The following is an 18,204-nucleotide window of genomic DNA, read 5'->3' as shown; positions in this document are numbered from 1 at the left end:
TGAAACTAACTAAGTCCATGTTGAATGTACAGTAATTGGTATTCATAGAACTTCAAAAAATATTTACAGATACTGTACTGTAGTAACTTAGGATATTTTCCACAATCCAAGATAAAGCAATCTCACAGTTACCATATAGCAGCAGTTTTGGTGTTATTCTAATTGGATTGCAATTTATTTTTGAAGTGTTGGGACACATTATTGCATCTCACACTTTTTTCACTATTTTGTTTGGAAGCTGTGTCTCATACTTCTGACAGGCAGCCAACCTAGTGAACAGAATATCAAAAGTCTTTTATCACAATTGAGTCACCGCAGTGGCAGAATTAGGACCTTTATTATTTTCTGTTTGGTATTTGTGAATGGCATAAAGCCAGGGTATTGTGTATTTAAGCAACAACCCATGCCTGGGTGTGGCTAATGCTGGATTTACCCACGGTTTGTGTGGTTTGGTCACGAGGGTGAAGCCTGAGTGGCCAAACAAAGATAACCATGGGAAAATCCAGCATTACCTACACCCAGAAGTGGGTTATTGCTATTATACAATGGCATTATTTAAGAAAAAAAATACTTACTTTTCTTAAATAATGGCATTGTATAATGCCTCCTTGCTGCCCTTCCACAGCTGTCCAGTATTCTGTGGCAGTTCTGATGTAGTGATGTAATGCGCATGCGTATGGTTACACAGTACATCAGAACTGTGTGTGGAAGCAATGGAGAAAGGAAGATCTCCATTGCTTTTAAAAACTTGCCTCGCTATATTAAAAGAGTTTAACATAGCGAGATAGCTTTAAAAAAAAGCAACAGAGATTTTCCTTTCTCCGTTGCTTTTTTTAAAGCTGTTTCGCTATGTTAAAGACAGGTTTTAAAAAAAGCAACAGAGAAAGGAAAATCTCCTTTGCTTTTTTTTAAGATATCTCGCTATGTTAAACTAATTTAACATAGCGAGATAACAGCAACGGAGCTCTTCCGTTCTCCATTGCTGTCCAAAGAAAAAAAAAAAGACTTATACTAATGGAAAAAGTCCGGGTGGCCGGACCTTTTTCCATTAGTATAAGTCTTTGATTTACAATGTGCACGCTGACCAATCAGCATGCATGTTTTGGAATATTATTGGGGGATCATTGTATAATGATAATTAAATAATGTAGATGCCTGTTAAAAGAGGATGATTTCACTTGTACTCCAAGAATATGTAATGGAACTAGGGGGGTGGCGAGTAAGTAACACATTAAATTGCCATTGTAATCAGGAATGTTATGATACAGATCAGTAGGAAATCAGCAAGTGATCCATGCAAGATTAAATAGCATATATGTATGTACACATTGGTATATGTTATTACGAAGTGTGCTATACCATTCATGAAGCAATAGTCTTCAAAGGTATAAAAAGACTGGATGCAGTTTATAGAATAGCAGTTAAAATAATGCTTGCCTTGGAGACTAATGCACATCAAGAAACACTGAGCAGAATATTAGTGCAATAGAAGAAATAAGAGATATAAGTTATACCAAAATCTTGAGATTCTTTTAAGGTGACCCCAGCATAACGAGAGGAATAAGTTCATTTTAATGCTTAAGAAAAGAAACAGAACAAGTCAGTACAACAATAAAGTGGCCTGGAAGTTACACTACTAAGCAGTATAAGTAAATAGGGATACAATAGTGAATGGGCAAATACACTTTTTTTGAAAGGATACCATAATCAGGACTGAGGAATTAGTCAAATTGACAAGAGGTCAACACCAGTGCTCATACTAATCCTTTTAGGGTATACAATACAGGACTTTAGAAATTCCACCACTAGAATAAGAAGAAAACAGACTGGATTAACTGGACTAGCTGCATGGTTACTGTGGCATAACACTGGTATGGATGACTTTTCCCATATGTCTGTATTCATTTGATGTTGAGGTTGCAGGACTTCTCTGTATGGATGCAACTAATGTTTAAAAATGTATGCTATCACAATGTAAGTTGCATTAGTAAATACTTGTTCCTTCAAATGCATGGACACATTATTGACAGCAACAAAAGTCAAACCTATGATCTGTGGACATATGACAAGCCCAGGGCACACCTCTACCTCCTCCTGCCTGACACAGGTAATATTTTACTACTACAAATCACAATGCATTATATACTTTACTAAAATGTGATTAATTCTTACCTTTAAGTAATGCATGAAGAATGACAGTGTCAATATCCTGATTGCTGTGTTTTTCTACTCTGAAAATGGTTAAAAGCTGTTGCTGTCTTACAATATCTTGAATCTAAAAAAAAAAAAAGAACAAATAAATTATAGAGCAGTGGATCTCATAGTGCCTTCTCCTACAGCAAGACCACAAAATGTTTTTTTCTCTGGAGAGTGAGTGACTCTACTAGTGTTCTTCTGTGGGCTATTGGGCTATGCATATGTTATATGAGACCTTAGGTGATGCATTTATCATCAGGCATTGGAGATATACAGCACTGTATCTAAAAATGCACAGTGTACTATATATCCTGTCTAACCCTGACTATAAATCAAAAATAGCGGATAAGAGAGAAGGTAGGAATAGAATCTGTACTCTGCAGCACTACTGATGTGGTACATTCTGATGTACATATTCTGCCTTGAAACAAAATACAAGATGTAAACTTCATCTGTTTATGCCTCTATAAATGCATCCAGAGTGTGTAGAAAAATGAGAAAGATGATGTGTTGGTATATATATATATATATATATATATATATATATATATATATATATATATATATATACCTTACAAACACAAGGTACAGGGTTTGATTCTCACATTGGGGTAATTGGCTAGGCTTGAAATGGCCCACAAGGGTAGTTAGCCTAGTACTAATCTATGAATCTATATATATATATATATATATATATATATATATATATATATATATATATATATATATATATATTCCAAAATCAAAGTAATTTCAGTGGCATGAGTCTTAGGCTGTGATAGCCACAAAGATGTGCCAGAGATCTAAGTGGTCATAACACATTTACCAACAGCTGACAACAACAGTGACTGCATCCTTGCAGAATGATCTTAGCAATAAACAGTTAAAAATCAAACATCTAGATGTTTATTAGTAAATTTTCATTATTGGATGCTTTGCTAAATGAAACAATGAACGAAATCTGTAGTTATGATTATGATCAGTGTAGTACATATTGTTTTAAACAGCTAGTAAACAATATCAGATCACCTAAGGTAACACGGTTGTGTATAGACACAGGTTGTACATTCACAAAAATACAAGTAGTGGACATTGATCCTAATATTCAGCTGTCTTTGAAGTAGAGAAGCTATAACATCCAAAAATAGCATGAGTATTAGCTTAGAAATAACATAGTTAAAAGGAGCAAATATGAATATGTCATGATGGAAGTGTAGGTGATGTAGTTACCATATGAATTGTTGGGACTTATAATGCTGAGTCCCAGAATTTGGAGATTGAAAATCTGAAGCTACATACATTAAGTCTAAAACAATAATTTCACAGAATATTCCCTTATTTCTGAGGTTCATAGGTTTATAGGGTCATAGGTATATACTAGGTAATGACCACCAGAGCCTTTATAAGTTTATCCAGTTATGTCCCCATATAACACGGGCATCTGTTTGGATGAGTATGCTAGTTAGGAGGTTGCTAAAGATTTATTGGGAGAGGATGTATGTTAGGGGATATTTACTTTTGGTCTCTGTTTATCAAACACATGGGGACCAGACCAGGGTGAATTTTCAATTTCCCATCCAAAGGTCAAGGTTATGTTTGAATAGGATTAAGGATGGCTTCTGCTTCACATGGATGGGAAGCCTATGTCAGAGCATGGGGATCCTTTGAATCACATATTTGTCCCACCAGCAATTTCTGCTTATCTTGCAAGCAACACATAAAACCTTGGATGTAGTGTTTCTTGTGCTATTCATTTTGTGGATGTGCAACCGGTCCATCAGGTCTGGATCTGAGGATGCCTTATATGCCAGCCATAGATTTCCTCCCAGTAACCAACAGGAGACTGAGTATAGAGATAGGGCTTTAAGGTAAACTGTTTAGGACAATGTGTTAATACTCTGGATTCTCTTGGTGAAGAATCTCAGTGGGCATTCCAGCTATTGCTTATGCCTTGGGGCATTGTACTCAGTGATGGGTCTGATAAGGGCTGAGTAAAGTGGACTATCATTTATTTTGGACCTGGATGCCATATTCTTACCTATAAGATGGGTGACATAGAGTGATTTTCTTACTAAGTGTTGGTCAAAGGCCAGATTACTGTCTACACATGTTACCAGATCCCTAACTATTGGGTCATCTCTTAGGGGTGTCTTATCAATGGAGTAATTAACCTGTTTGGACTTTTTACCAAAAGGCACTATAATGCATTTCTTGGCATTGAGTTTTAATCTGTGGCTTTGCACCAGTCTTTTGTCTATGTTAGACCCCTCTTGCAGGATATTAGTTTCATGGGAGGAATCTCTGATACCTCTCAATTTGCATTCATTTACAATCTTGGTGAGCTAGAGGCCCCTGACATTAGGTTTGACCTCTGAGAAGTAGCTGCTGAACAGGAACAGGCCAAGCACTAAGCCCTGATGTACTCTGCTGGTGACTGGTCTCTCAATGGAGGTGGTCTTACCAATTCGGACTTCTTGGTTTCTATCCATAAGCCAGCTGGCAATCCAGCAAGTTATGTAGGGATTTGTGCCTAGTTAAATGAGTTTGCCAACAAAAACTGAGTGCGGTATTGTATTGAACACCTTAGCCAGGTCTAGGTAGGTGGAATACATCATTTTCCCCTCATCCATTTTTGGTGACCCTCTCAAAAACTGCCTACTTTGCTAAGTAGGCATAACTTTCGTTTGACAAAACTGAACTGGGATTGGTCCATTGTCTGTAGATTGCCAATGTCTTTGTTGGTCATTTCCCGGATAATTTGTGTGATGGTCCCTACTCCGGGCTGGTAATCAAGGAGCCTCAATCCTCACCACTGACACCAATGAGTGATGGCTACTAGGAACAAAAATGGATTCACACAGTATTTACAGATGCAGCTCTCTGCAGAACAATTTCCTTAAGAGCACACAGGGAGCACACTCCAGACCTGGGGCTGGACTGTCTCTGTCTCTCTCCAGGCCCCAAACAAGACTCTACACTGACCACTTTGGAAGTCTCTCTCCCTGTTCCAAGTAGCTGACACACACACACACACACACACACACACACACACACACACACACACACACACACACACACACACACACACACACACACACACACACACACACACATACACACATGGATATTTGATTCACACATAAACACACATATGTACACATGCATGCACACACACACATTCACACAGACACACACACACACACACACACACACACACACACACACACACACACACACACACACACACACACACACACACACACATACCTGGGAAAGGCTGGCACAGCTTTATCAGCTAAGTCCTTTCTGCCCAGGCTATAAGGTAATTATGCTTTTGCCAGTCACCTACTCTAAAGGTTCTTACAGGGGTACTCAATTATACTGAGTAATATTAATACTAATACAAATAGTAGAGTTTGACCAATGCAGCAAACCTTTCAGGATCGGCCACAGTGTCACTAAAATAAGCAAAAGTATTCTCTAAAAGACCAGTTACAATGAAAGTATAGAAGTATTTAATAATAAATAATAAAATAGAAAACATGAGACTACTCAATATCTAGTTGCAATAAACCCCAGAGTTTAAAAAGTAACCCATTTGAATAGATTCACACAGATGCAGAAAAACAATACATGACTAATCTCACTATATTTTCCTGACTGACTGAGTTGCTTACTACAGCAAGGAAAGATTAAGTGTGAGGCTGTGTGAGATATCTGTGAGATCTTTCCTGTCAGCTTCCAGAAAACAAAGTGATGCTGTGAGAGTTCGATTGTATCTCTCACTAATATCTAAAGAATCGTTTCAGTGCTGGTTATAGAATGACATCACATCTGGTCACCTGTCTCTGGTACAATACACATCCAAAGCTTTGCTAAGATCTGTTGCTGTATCTGAAAGCTATAAAACAATTTCAAAAATGTTCACCTTTCCAGGGTAGCAATTAGTTCACCCCTAAGGACAATAAAATAAGATTCCTAGTCCTGGTTTTCCCAGACATTTTTGCTCTGGCTGCAATCAGACCTGTAAGTTAAAATCTTTATGGCCTAAACCAACCCATTTAATTTTCGACCTATTTTTCAAAATTAGCTGGACTGTGATTAACCTCTTCCCTTCCAGAATTATCTGTTAAAACATATACATTTAATCAGTTATGTCTGACATACATGTATATCTCCTTTCTGTCCAGCAGGACCCACTCTTGATGCATTTTTCACACAAGCAACTTTAGAAAAAAAACATTTTTAACACAAGCATATACACAAATAACTGTGATAGTCAAATTACATAAAATTCCTTACAAAACTCCTGCTTAGCTATGCCGGCATATGTTATGCATGCACTGCAATGCTCTCCCTGGCACAGATGACACTACCTCATATCATCACATCTGTCCCCCCTTTGGAGATTCAAGCTATTTTTCTCAAGTGACCCTGGACAAGTGTTGCTTAAGAGAAATGGGCCTGCCTGTGAACACATTAACCTATATCCTCTCTTGAGAGCCCATCTGCATTGGCATTGCTGACCCTGCTATGGTGCTGCACTAGCTGGGTGCACCCAGGTTCCCCCAGTGAACATGCCCCCAAACTCCTGCACCATTGCTCGGATGTCTCGAATGTGGGTAGGGATAGCAACTGGGACATTGCTTCCCTTTCCACTGCGGTGTCAGTCTGAGCCTCACTGAGGAGATCAGTCACCAGCTCCCCCTCAGACTCCTGCCATCCACTGCAAATACTCAGCACCAGGGTCTCCCTATCATGATAAGGCTTCATCATGTTAACATAGTACAATGTGTGCCCCTGCCTCCTGCCTAGCAGGTTCACCATGTAATTAACATCACTGATATTCCTTACCACTTCAAAGGGGCCTTCCCAAGCTGCCTGCAGCTTATTGTGTCTGACAGGAATGAGAACCATAACCTGCTGTCCTACAGCATACTTTCGGAGTTGAACTTTCCTGTCATACCACACCTCTTTCTGCTGTTGGACTCCTGACAGGTTTTCCTGGGCCAAGCCCAGAAGCTCCCTAAGCCTTGCCCTGAGGTTCAGGACATATGCCACAACATACTCTTTGTGGAATTCACATTTAACCTCTCATTCATCACAATGTAAATCTAAAGGTCCCTTCATCCTATGCCCATACAGCAACTCAAAGGGTGAAAAACATGTGGAATCCTGGGGTACCTCTCTGTATGCTAATAGCAGATGGGGCAAATATTTGTCCCCCTATCACTTAAACTGGCCTGCAAATGCCCATAGCATGGTCTTTAGTGTAGAGTTTAACCTTTCCCCAAGACTATTAGTCTGGGGTTAGTGGGGGGTGGTCTTTAGGTATTTCACCCCACATCACTTCCACAGGTAAGCCAGCAGGTCTGATGTGAAATTGGCACCTCTGTCAGTCATTTCTCTTGGGAAACCTACCCTGCTGAAAATCTCTAACAAAGCATTTGCCACCTTCTCTGTCTCAATGGAGAACAGACCCACAGCCTCAGGATATCTAGTAGCATAATCTACAATCACCAGGATATACTTCATCCCTGTGGAACGTGGAGTACTCAGCGGCTCCACAAAATCCATAACTACCCTCTGAAATGGCTCTTCAATCACAGGAAAAGGTATCAAAGGAGCTTTGACCTTGTCACCTGCCTTTCCTACCTTTCGGCACTGCTCACAGGTCCTGCAGTACACTGTTGCATCGCTTTCAATCCCAGGCCAATGAAAGTTCTGCATAATATGTCATCTCTTGGTATGCTTTATATCTATATGACCTGCAAAAGGAATGTCATGGGCTATGGCTTGATGAGCCAGACAGTAGGCACTGGGCACTACCAACTGCTATATTACCTCACCCCCTCACCCTTGAGCCCTCTGTCAGGGGTCTGCTCTCTACACAGTAACCATTTGTTCCAGTATACAGACTCCCCTTTTCTTTGAGAATCAGGTGCCTCCTTAGTTACCTTTGTCAAGCATCGTAAGGTAGGGTCCGAAAGCTGAGCTGTTTCAAATCTACCTTTGTGAGTCTTCCCAGCTCCCTTTATACAGGAAGCCTGGTATCTTCTGACAGTTGTGCCTCACTGTCAGCCTAGGTGCTACCACTCATCTCTGTCCTTGCAGTCAGCCTGTACACGGGAACCTGCCAGCAGCTGTGGCTCACTTTCAGGCTCAGTACTACAGGGCTGCTCCCTCCCTGAAATAGCCACATCACCAGCCCCAGCTTCAGGTGTGGGGTCTGTGTGGGTCTCCTCCATGCTACCAGACCCACATATGTGTCTCCAAGTCTGAATGAGTGTAACAGCATGCACACAAGTTACTGCATTTGCAGACTCATTCCCTATCAAGACACCTGCAGGGATATCCTCAAACACACCTACCTGCTTGCTTCCTTTTCCACCCTCCCAGTCAAGGTAAGCCCTGGCAAAAGGTATTTTGAATGGGGGTCCCTCCTAAAACTATAATTGGAGTGGACTCCCCAAGCAAGTACTGCTCTTCTTTAACCACTTCAGGCTTCACAATGGTTATGTCAGAAGCTGTCTGTCTCTTAGCAGTGGTCTGTCTTCCATCTACTAAGAGGATACAAACTCTGGTGATATTTTGGTACCCCTGTTGTCTCCAAACAACTTACCACTGGCATGACGTTATTCACACTTGCTGGTTCCCTCACCTTTTGTTCCCCATCTTGCTTCAGGGGAGATTTGTATGTACAAGGCCCCTCTGGTTAAATTTAAAACATCTTACCCTTGATCCTGGTCATGTACCTGAACTAGTGGCTTCCCCTGTTACTAGTGGACTTTGTTGGAGTGGTTTAGGCTGCCCACTATGGCTTCCCTTATAACCATGTGCAGCACTGGGTATCCCCTTCTCATGCAGTGGTGTCCTGCTTGCTAGGTAGCGATCCCCTTTTCTCCCCAGCTCATCTGCAGAGCAAATTTTAAGTCAGTGCCATATGTTGTGTGATATGTTTCTTTTTCGAGAATATCCATTAGAATTTATAGAGAGTATTTTCAATGAAATGAGAATCAAAAGAGAGAGAGTTATAATTGTATCGTTATTGAGTTATGGTAATAATACATCCACATTAGTGGGTCAGCAACTAACTAAAAAGGCAGAAGGTAGGAAGGATTTTAAATGTTCCTTTGTGAATAAATTTAGTACTGACTATCAATATATAGCCAATATATTAAATAAAAACTGGCACATTTTTCAGGGTTTTGAAGGAATAATTGAAAAATTGGGCAGTAGACCTAATATTGTGTTTAGAAGGAGTCTTACTATTAAGCAGTTGCTGGATGGTAAACATGAAAATAGTACATATAAATGTTTCATGGGGATGAAAAAGTGTGGCTTTTGTCCACATTGCCCACTGGTTAAACATATCGATCAAGTTATCATCAATAATACCCTTATAAAAATAAGGGGCAAATATACATGTGATACATTAGGGGTAGTTTATGTTGCACTGTGTGAGGCATGTGCATGCTTTTATATCGGTAAAACTAAGAGGAAATTAAAGGAACGCATGTATGAGCATGCTAGAGATATTAAAAATAAAAGTATGAATAGTGCCTTATATAGGCATATTGTGAACTTCCCATCACATGGTTTTAAATTTACAGTCATTGATAAAGTATCTCAAGACCCTAGAGGTGGTCCATGGGAGGATGTTTTAGATTTTAGAGAGTTATGTTGGCAAGTTAGATTAAATGCTTTATGTAAACCAGGCCTTAATGATGGTATTAGCTTTACTAGTTATCTAAAATTGCGCTCATATAAAGTTTGACTAATGTTTGATGTATATATTTTTTTGGTGTAAAAAGATGGTAACAATTTTTTAGTTTATGCTTATCAAGCATCTTTATTCTTTATATTATGTGATTAGTTGTGTTTCAGATGTTATAGAGGGGTTGATGTTAGTATTTCTTATGTAGGTTTTTAAATATTTATTGATGTCAGGATCAGCTGGGTTTCATTAGATGAATTTCATTACATGTAATGAATTAGAGTCTTTAAATGAGCAGATTTTTGAGATGAAGTATTCTGATGAGGTCTATGTTATCAACTGATGAAAGTGCTAAATAAATCTGTGTTCACAAACTTAAAAGTGTTTTTTTGACATTGGAAAGGTGTTTTACGTTTGAAACTGTTGTTTTTGTTCCAACACTGTTGGATAGCTTCACATAGATGCAGAAAAACAATACTTAAATAATCTCACTATATTGTTCTGACTGACTAAAGAATTCCTATTCCATAGTTAAGTTACTACAGCAAGGCAAGAAGATGAATGTTGAGTTGCTTACTATAGCAAGGCAAGATGAGGTGTGAGGTTGTATTAGACATCTGTGACAGATCTTCCCTGTCAGGTTCTGGAAAACAAAGTGTTGCTGCATGAGTTCCATCATGTCTCTCACTGATATCTAAAGAATCATTTCAGCGCTGGTTATAGAAGGACATCACATCTGCTCACCTGATTGTGGTAGAATACACACCCAGAGCTTTGCTAAGACTTGTTGCAGCATCTAAAACCTATAAAACAATTTCAAAAATCTTCACCCTTCCAGTGTGGCAATTAACTCACCCCTAAGGACAGTACAGTAAGATTCCTAGTCCTGGTTTTCCCAGACATATTTGACTCTGGCTGCAACCAGACATGTAAGATAAAATATTTGGCCTAAACCAACCCATTTAATTTTCAGCCTATTTTTCAAAATTAGCAGGACTGAGATTAACCTCCTCCCTTCCAGAATTCTCTGTTAAAACATATATATTTAATCAGTTATAATAATACTGTCTGGTATACACATATATCTATTTTCTGTCCAGTAGGGCCCACTGTTGATGCATTTTAACACAATCAACTTTACAAATACATTTTAACATAAGCATCTGTACAGAACAGTGTGATAGTCAAATGACATAAAATTCTTTACAAAACTCCATCTAGCTATACTGGCATATGTTACACATGCACTGCCCTAATCTCCCTGGCACAGATGGCATTACGTCATATCATAATGTGTTCCATGGCTTTGTATATTATACTAGCCAGTCTAATGGGCCTGTAGTTTCCAGGGTTGGTTGCTGGTCCACCCTTGTGAGAATGAATAACCACTGCAGTACTCACTTCAGGTGGCATGTAGCCTATTTTGTGGCTGTAGTTGAAAAGTGACTCAAATGGTCCTGATATATCATGTTTCAATCTATTTTGGAGCCAACCCCGGATATTGTATAGGCCATTTAAGGCTGTGATTTTGATCTTAGTGAGTGCCACCATGACATTCTCCCTGCTAATAGCTGGGGGGTTATATTAGTAGGGATTTCATTGGGGAGAGGCAGAGGGAGAGTGGGGGGTGAAGTTATAGATGAAAATGTCGGCCAGCAGATTCACTATGTCACTCTTCTCAGTGAAGGTGGTACTGTTTACCACCAGTTCAACACACTGCTGTGTGTATTACCTTAAATATTTCAGACATAGCTATAGAAGGCCTTCTGGGTGTTGTAAGCCTAAGGGTGTATCTAAACCTCATAACTGTCCTTGTTGCATTTAATTAGTCTTCTTAGTTTCCTGTCTAGTTTAATTAGTGAGCTCTTGTCATTACAAAAGTTGTTCTTTCTGATTTTGGCAATGACTTTTTTCCTTTTGTTATATACCCTATTAAGGTTAGGATTCCACCAGTGTGGTTTGTTTTAGGGGTTTGTTCTAGGCTTACTTCTGTTAGGTACAGCAGCCTCTACGCAGCCATTTACATGTTTGTACAGGGTTTCTGTGAACACTATGGAAAATATCACACATCATTCTCCTTCACAAAGGCGGCCCTTCCACAGAACTAACCAACTACCGCCCCATATCGATTCTATCTCCATTCTCCAAAATACTAGAGAGATGCATTCACTCTCAAATCTCAGACTACCTCCTTACTAACAACCTCCTTTCTAATACTCAACATGGTTTCTGACCAAACCATAGCACCACCACTGCCTTACTCTATTTTACTAACACTATCCTTCACCATAAAAACAATGGCCATCTCTCCTCTGCTACTTTCCTAGACCTATCTAAAGCATTTGACATGGTCCCACACAAACAACTCCTCTCTCTACTCAATAACCTATCCTTTTCTCAATCAGTCACCAAATGGTTTCAAAGTTACCTGTCTAACCGCCGGCAATCTGTTGTATGGCAAAATGACATATCTCCCCAACTACCTGTCTCTATTGGTGTTCCCCAAGGATCCATCCTTGGACCCCTACTCTTCTCTATTTTCACAAATAATCTAGCCTCTGCCACCAAACATGGCACACTCATACAATATGCAGATGGCTCAACCATCATCTGCTCAGCCAAGTCCCTACCCGAACTGCAAAAGGTCACACAGGATGCCTTTTCCTCTATTGAAACTTGGCTATCCGATGCCCAGTTAATACTCAACACAAACAAAACTAAACTCCTCATCTTCAAACTCACCAAACATACTCAAAACAACTCTGATTTTAACATCACAGCAAAAGACAACACCAATATCCACCCAACAGATCACACCAAATTGCTAGGAGTCGAACTAGACAACAATCTCATATTTGACATTCACATATCCATGACCATAAACAAAGTCCACCAAAAACTAGGAGCCTTATACAGAAATAAGCAACTCCTCACCAAAGCAGCTAGGATTTCATTTGCAAATTTGCACCTTATCTCTACCCTACTTTATGCCTCTCCAATATATATCAACCTAAGGCAATGCACTCTAAATAAACTCGAGACCTGCTACAACAAAATCACCAAATTTGCCACCGGGGCATCCTACCACAGTCACCACTGTCTCTCACTTATTGAACTAGGCTGGCTAGAACTCCCTGACCTCCTTTAATGGTATCAACTCGCACTCACCCACAAACTGGTTAACCATCCTCTAAAGGTCACATCCCTCCAGTATCTACTCCAACCCTATCTCACCACCAGACCACTATGATCCAGCAACATAAATCAATTACAGGTTACTAGAGCCAATAACACTGCTGGAGAAGCACTATTCTCCAGCGCTATAGCAAATTATGGAACCCCCCCCCCCCGCACACACACACAATAACATCTCTACCATCATGCACCCACTTCAAAGCTTTACTTAAAGTGCACCTAAAAACATGCTGGCTATGCCCTTGTAACTCTCCCCTCTAACTTCTCCCACTCCATCTACCCTCTACCTCTCTTCCACCCCACAAACTACCTTTGATTACAGCAAGCTCTGATACTTCCATGCCTATCTACTTATTATATGGCAGTAACTTCTTATTGTAACAATTGTTAATATCTGCTATGACTTCATGGATAGAACAGATGCTAGTTATCTACTGAATGTACTGTGTTCTTCATCTGTAACTATGTTTGTAATATTTTAATTGTTAGGATTCTTCATCTGTAACTATGTCTGTAATATTTTAATTTGTGGAGCTTTTCTCCCCGGGCCTCCGCTGAAAATTGACCTGCGTCCAGTCAGACATTCCCGGTCAACAAATGTAAATAAATAAATAAATTAATAATTCCGTACAAATGTCTGTGAACTCAGGGTTCAGAGGGGCATTAATGTCACTTAATAGGATGCAGTGTGCTTTAAATTATTCCCTATCACTGGTTTTGCTAGTTTTGCAAGTTAATTTTTATTTTGAAGGAGACAGCTTTGTGGTCTGACTTTACCAGTGAGGACGTGACACAAGGTGGATGGGGTTGCAGTACTCTCCCATATTAGTGAGTACTAGGTCCAGTATGTTTGAATGATATTTCTGTTAATAAAGTCCAGGAAATGCTGTGCCTGCAAATTGGTGGCAATGTATATTCCCCAGTCTACAGAGGGATAGATGAAGTTTCCCATAAACTGGGTATTTAGCTTGATGGTGTATTCTCAAAAGTGAGGAGAGCTTTAGGGTGTGTACATTCTTGATAAGACTCCTAATGTTGAGCAGTAACACCTTTAGGTTCCTTTGTGTTATATTTGCTAAACTGGTAGTTTTGTCAATTTTGCATTGCCTAAAAACCACTCTAAGCTGGGTGGATAATGTTTTAACCAATATCCAGAATCCCAGGGGTGACAGGTGCAGACCATCCTTGGCAAAGCAATGTGATCTGTTAACTATGCCCTCCCATGCTGTCAACTATTCACCCATTACCCCAGGAATGACACCAGAAACTAAGCCAATTGTTAACATCAATTGTTTTTTGTTCGTACTATGGCATCATCCTTGGTGAAGGTAGAATGCTGCTCAAAGCAAGGCATGGAGATTTTGGAGTTGGTATATATAAGTTCAGAAGGTATGGGGAGCTCTACTCTCTCACACATTGGAAGTGGAGGGGGGCTTGTCCCCTTCAAAAAAAACAAGTTTAAAGGAGAAGAGCAATGTTCAATAGTCACTCTTCATCTGTATTTATTTAGTCTTTTTTCAGTTTTTCGGAACTCAGCATTGAGAACCCCAATATTAAAACAGAGACTTGAGTAATCAAAATGGTGTATACATCTCAAAATACTTAGAATCCCTTATACTTTACAGTGATATGGCCTTGTAGCTGCAGTAAAACTGGCATTGCAAGCACATGCCATTTAGTGAACAAGTATTATAAACCAGTGAAAGAAAGTAAGAACAGTTATTGCAAGTTGGTTTTCTTAGAATATGTGAGGATGAAATTCTGGGCATGGTTCACATACTGACATTTGTCTTGTGGATAATAAGTAGGCTTGATAGAAGTTTTTAATTGCACAGTACTGGCATCTTTGGAAACAGCACAGAATATGAACAGCTGTATTTCTGGATTCATGCATGTAAGTGCAGAAATCTTCAGTCATAAAGGAATTATAAGGTGACCCAATGTCATCAATTACTATATGATAGACAGGAGATATGGTCTCACAGAATCTCTATCCGTAACTAGCTAGTTAATATGCAAGGGGTGACTTGACTTTAAAAGCATATGGCAAATGTGCACTACTGCCTTGGATTTTAACCGAGACTTGCCACACCTTAATAAGCTTTACATTGAACACTTGCAGAGTAGAGTTATAATCACTGGATTCCAAGGATTTTGCCCAATATGCTACCAGTCCTGTGACTTCCAGTGCTATCTTATGAATAGCAACTATAACTTGTCTGAGATAATTTTGCAAAGACACATATGCACATGTGTACATGTATGTACATAAATGTATACATGCACACACACACACACACACACACACACACACACACACACACACACACACACACACACACACACACTCACACACACACACACACACACACAAACGTGCATATACACTGTTTACCAAAAGTGACAAAAGATATATTTTAGCACTAATGTCTCTTCTCCTTTTTGCTCCATACTTTTATAGTAACACACTACCACCAGCTAGACCAATCTAGCAAACCAAGAAGAAAATTAATGTCCACTTTTAGAATAAAATGTATAAAATATAATTGTTTCTAGGTATAGCTTAAGTAAAGACCCTCTGCTAAATGCATACTAGCAGTAAATACATTACCACATTCAGAGATTACCCTTGTAGATGCCCTAAGGAAGAAGCATATACCAAAACCATTCTACTACTTTGGCCTTGATAACTGGAAAAATTGGGGCATGATTGGCTAGGGTTAAAAGACTCTATGGCTTTTAGACAAGTAATATCCTATGATTATATATCATGATAAACATAACTGCTGTCATTTACTGTTATGTTTTGTTAGGGGGCAAACCTACTTACCCTCATCCTTACTACTCATTCTAACCCTGCAATCACCATACCTTGAGGAAAAGAGAGTATTCTGAGACACATCAGTCTAAATCTAAATCCCCAATTTTGCACATTCAGTCTACCCATACAAGGACTCACACTTCTACATTTTGGAGTTCAAAACTATTACTGATTTAGACAGATGACATTTAGAAAAATATTGACATCAGGTATCTTAGTCTTACTGTTTTTAGTAACTGAAAGATTTACTGTATTCCCTCGGCTTTTTACTTTTAAATGAATTAATAGTTCTAGGAAACTCACAGGCAATGAACAATAGATGTGAGCCCACAGTCCAAAAAAATTCTCTGCGCATACTTTATTAGGCAAAGTCCACCTGCTACTAAACAGTTGCACTCTGTCCTTAAGAGTCTGTGGTTCAATTTCTTGTTTGATTTAGATTTTAAATGAGCTCCTTGTTTCCCCGGTACTTTAACTAGTGGGGAGGGGAAACTTCAGACTATTTATGGTAATTCTTGGGAAAAAGCTCTGCTGATATATATGTGTGTGTGTGTGTGTGTGTGTGTGTGTGTGTGTGTGTGTGTGTGTGTGTGTGTGTGTGTGTGTGTGTCTGACTGTGTGAGAACAGTTTCATTTTCAGAGACATGCTGCAGTTCCTCAGAAAGGTTAATGCATGGTTCCTAGACATCTGTTTACTGCGGCTCCAACCATCAGCTTCCTATTGCTAACTTTAGAATTAAATTAAAGAAAACAATAAAAGCATCAGTTCAACAATATTCTAAGTGGATATACAGTGGAAATGAAGAACAGATTTAAGGAGTTAGACTTTGTAGAGAGAGTACCTGAAGCACCAAGGACAGAAGTCTGTGATATTGTCCAGTAGGTGCATCAAAAATATTCCAGACAGAAAGATTAGAAAGACAAAATAGCTGTTGATAGAGACTTTAAAAGTAGCAGAGGAAAGAAAGAGAGCAAAGTGCAGTGGTGATAGGAAAACTATATCGGACCAAATACAGAGTTCCAGAGAATAGCTAGGAGAGATAAGTAAACACATTTAAAAATCAGCAGTAGAAAGAAATGGAAGAAGATAATAGAAATGAAAGGACAATAAATATGTTTAATTAGATTGTTGATGTTAAAAGAAACTTCCAGATGAAAATGATGATGACAAAATACAATGATGGGAGGGACCTAAGAAAAATAGTAGATAATAATAAGAGGTGGCAAGAATATTATGAAGATGTATGTAAGAAAAAGTGTAACATCACTGATGCATATGATTCTGTGTTCTCTGATTTAGATCTAGACATCATTGCTAATAGGGCTACAGTAAGCAATGTAATTCTAGCTAAATTTTGTAAAATCCTGCAATATGATTCTTTTACAGTGCTGCTTTGAATTTACTAGAAAATTTGGAAAATATAATAGTGGCAAGTAGATTGGAAAAGGCCATTTTATATTTCAGTCCCAAAAAGGGCAATGCTAAGGAGTGTTCAAATTATTGAACAATTGCACTTATTATACATATTAGCAAAGTAATGCAGAAGACCAAGAGCTGCCAGATGTACACGTTGCTTTTAAAAGGCGCAGAGGTGACAAGAGATCAAATTGCCAACATCTTCCAGTTAATGGAGAAAGCAGGATAATTCCAGAAAAATAATTACTTCTGCTTTATGGATTAATCTAATTCATTTAATTATGTGGACCATAACAGACTTTGTCAAATTGCTAAAGAAGTGGGTATATTGCTTCACTTTAGTTACCTCCTGAGGAATCTGTATGGAGAATAGGAAACAACAGTTAGAACTGAACATGGAATAATTGACTGGTTCAAGATGGGGAAAGGAATAAAACAAGAATGTATACTGCCACTCTACTTATTCAGTTTATATGTTGAATATATCATGTGAATTTTGAAGTTAGATAAATCAGATGCAGGAATCAGAATTACTGCAAGAAATATTAGCAACCTCAGACATGCACATGATACTACACTAATGGCTGAGATTGAGAACGAAGGAAGAGGTGAAGAGTCTGTTGATGAATGTGAAAGTAAGAAATGCAAAAGCTGATTTGTTGCTCAGCACTAAAAAAACGATACAGTTATGTTATCTAGCCCTATCAATTTTTTGCAAAAAAAAAAAAACTAAAAGAAGTGGAGGCAATTATTTCTCTCATCTCAAGAACTCTGAAGATGTTTTTTGTAGCCATGATATTAAAAGGTGCTTGCTTTTTGGAAGGAAAGCTATGGCAAATTTATGTAAGATTTTAAAGT

At 38.8% G+C, this 18,204-nt stretch overlaps 1 protein-coding gene across 1 annotated transcript in view; it reads right to left on the bottom strand.

The window, feature by feature from the left end:
* The window catches only part of LOC122792941 (transient receptor potential cation channel subfamily M member 2-like), a 1,068,883-nt gene that overhangs the window by 867,261 nt on the left and 183,418 nt on the right, over nt 1–18,204 (bottom strand). Inside the window, exon 9 of the mRNA XM_044060527.1 lies at nt 2,173–2,275. Within this exon, the coding sequence (XP_043916462.1) occupies nt 2,173–2,275 (103 nt within the window). The remainder of the gene's footprint in view (nt 1–2,172; nt 2,276–18,204) is intronic.

Source organism: Protopterus annectens, chromosome 2.part0 (assembly GCF_019279795.1).
Source record: "Protopterus annectens isolate FY-2018-M chromosome 2.part0, PAN1.0, whole genome shotgun sequence".
Lineage (NCBI taxonomy): Eukaryota > Metazoa > Chordata > Ceratodontiformes > Protopteridae > Protopterus > Protopterus annectens.
Note: the sequence above shows the minus strand (reverse complement) of the source record. Positions and strands in the feature narration are given on the sequence as shown.